This window comes from Penaeus chinensis, chromosome 31, assembly GCF_019202785.1.
Source record: "Penaeus chinensis breed Huanghai No. 1 chromosome 31, ASM1920278v2, whole genome shotgun sequence".
Lineage (NCBI taxonomy): Eukaryota > Metazoa > Arthropoda > Malacostraca > Decapoda > Penaeidae > Penaeus > Penaeus chinensis.
In genome coordinates, this window is record NC_061849.1 from 2,582,625 (window position 1) to 2,585,124 (window position 2,500).

The 2,500-nt window shown below is 36.1% G+C and overlaps 1 protein-coding gene across 1 annotated transcript in view; it reads left to right on the forward strand.

Annotated features, from left to right (window-relative positions):
* The window catches only part of LOC125041939 (vacuolar protein sorting-associated protein 13-like), a 76,506-nt gene that overhangs the window by 20,591 nt on the left and 53,415 nt on the right, over positions 1-2,500 (forward strand). The window contains 2 exon segments of the mRNA XM_047637358.1: positions 1,963-2,049; positions 2,169-2,372. Of these exon segments, the coding sequence (XP_047493314.1) occupies positions 1,963-2,049; positions 2,169-2,372 (291 nt within the window).

Sequence of the window (2,500 nt, forward strand, 5' to 3'; positions counted from 1 at the left end):
TGGATAGAGATGAAAGTGAAGAATAGGTGGATAGGTGAATAAACCTATGAAAGGATGAATGGCGTTTGTAATTGAGCTGAAGGATAGAAGAATAAATTGGTGACTAAAAAAATTGAAAGAGGTAATCAATTCATAAATAGTGGTGGATAGGGTAGAATAGGACAGATTCCTAAATAGATGGATTAGGAGATTGTTGATGGAATAGATAGATTTAGGGATAGGCGGTTAGGAGAAGATGGAATAGAGGAATGGATGAATGAAGGGTAAGAGTGATAGATGGATAAATAAGAAGGATATGGGGTAGGGATAGGTTAGAGTGGAATTTAGAAACTGAGTTTGAACAATGGTCTTTCTTTTTTTATTATAAGAAAGCACTCGGAAAGTAATATATGATGGCCCCTACGTCCCAGTGAGGGAATGCATATCTAGTTGTTTGTTTGTTCATTGTTCCCCTGTGGTACATGTTAACTGATTTTGAGGAACAGATTTGAAATTGGCAATTTTTGCTTTTTTTTATCTATATAATAAAAATTCTCCTACCTTTTTTAAATTATGTTTTTCTATTAACATCTTCGTTGTCACTTACTCTCAGAGAATATGAAATCTGCATATTCTACCTTTAATGTGAATTTATTCTTCTAAGGTCTGCACTTTTTTTGCATAAACCATCTACTGAATTGTCATATCTACTTGTAGTATACCCTCATAAACATTATGTGCATCTACTTATCAACTTATAATTTCCCAAATTCTAAGCATGGGCAACCCACTTTTACATTTTTATCACAATTCATCCTTTACTTCACACTTAATCCTGAAGGCAGACCAGTTAACTAAAAGAAACTATAAATAAACTTGAAGTAGTTGGTGGACTCAGACCTCTACTTAAGAATTTTGTTTGCAAAGGAAAGAGGCAAGTTGGATCATCTTGTGCATGAGAAGGGCTTTTGGCTGTGGATTATATACACAGTTATGTGTCTTGAAAGAGGCCAGTCTGTCACAAAATGTACTCATCTCGCCAGATCATCACCCAAATCTAATAATTTGCTTTCTGGTCTGTATGTACCCCACACATGCAGTTTCATGACAGATTATTTATAAATTTCTGCGAAGTTGAGGTCATCACCAAAATTCATCCACTTGTTTCCCTGCATATACATGACTCATCCTTACAGTTTTAATGCAATGGCAGGTACGTACAGGTCATGCCCACTGTGAGTTTACTTTTTTAATTGCTTTTACACATAGATGGCTACACTTGTGCTAAGTCACCAATGAGCCAATTACAAGTACTACCTGTCTCGCCTGTTTATCCTTTTTCTTGATTTACGAAAATATTTTAAGTTATCTTATTTTGCTGTTACTTATGTTTATAAAATTATAGTATTTATAATATTTATGATGAAAATAACACCATTAATAATAATAGCATTAATAAAAAATATGTTTTTCCCACCAATTCAAGGAAAGGTCACAAGGTCTACTAATTGGCTCCTTTGTGGCTAAAGACTACCAGAGCCATTTATGTGCAGAGACATTTCACAAAAAAATAGAAAATGAGCATAGCTTTTTCCCCATTTGTATGTATTTTCCCCAGTGGCATGTGGTTAATACAGTCTGTTAGTAACTACCTATCCCAACCTTCCCTACTTTTTGTTTAATTCTTTACTACTCTGTACCACAAATGTACCCAAAGTTATCCTTATTTAATACAGAGTGTAATGAAATCAGACAAAACATTCATAAAGGGAGTGGAATAAAAAAGATTTTTGGGGTATTCACATGATAGCATTAACTTACTATTATCATCATTATTATCATGATCATCACAACCACCATCAATGACATTATCTGGGATCTGCAGATGTCACCCGTCCTCTAGGGATTCGTTGGCTGAATGATTAAGCATTATTAACAGTGAAGTTAATGCATATCACTCATGTATCCATCTTGTTACTACAGGTGATGCTGTGCTGACTGACCTGGTCTTGAAACAGACTGCGTTTGATGACTTGGACCTGCCTGTAAGACCAGTGTTTGGCCATGTCGGTGAGTGTTCAATTCAACGTTTATATTTTTGGAGTCATTTTAGTAATTAATTGAAAGTTTGCTGAGGCATTTTTATCTTGGTATTGCAGTCTCTCTTGAAGGAATTACAATGCTTGCAGGTTGTTTGAAGTTGAAAATACCATGGAAGAGCTGGTACAACTCCCAGTGGATAGCGGTGGTGGAGAAGCTGGTGATCGTGGTGGTGCCTAATACCACAATCACCTACAATGAAGAGAAAGAGAAGCAGTTAAAGCATGAGGTCAAGCTGGCCACCCTCCAGCGTCTGGAAGAGGCCAGACAGAAGCTGAGGGAGGAGGAGAAAGGTACGTTTTTATTAACAATGATTTTGTAGTTTAACACCCATTCCTCACATATCCTACATCTGCTTTCCACAGCAAAAATAGTATGGTTATCTGTCTTATTTAAGGGAAGATAGCACAGCATCTCAGAA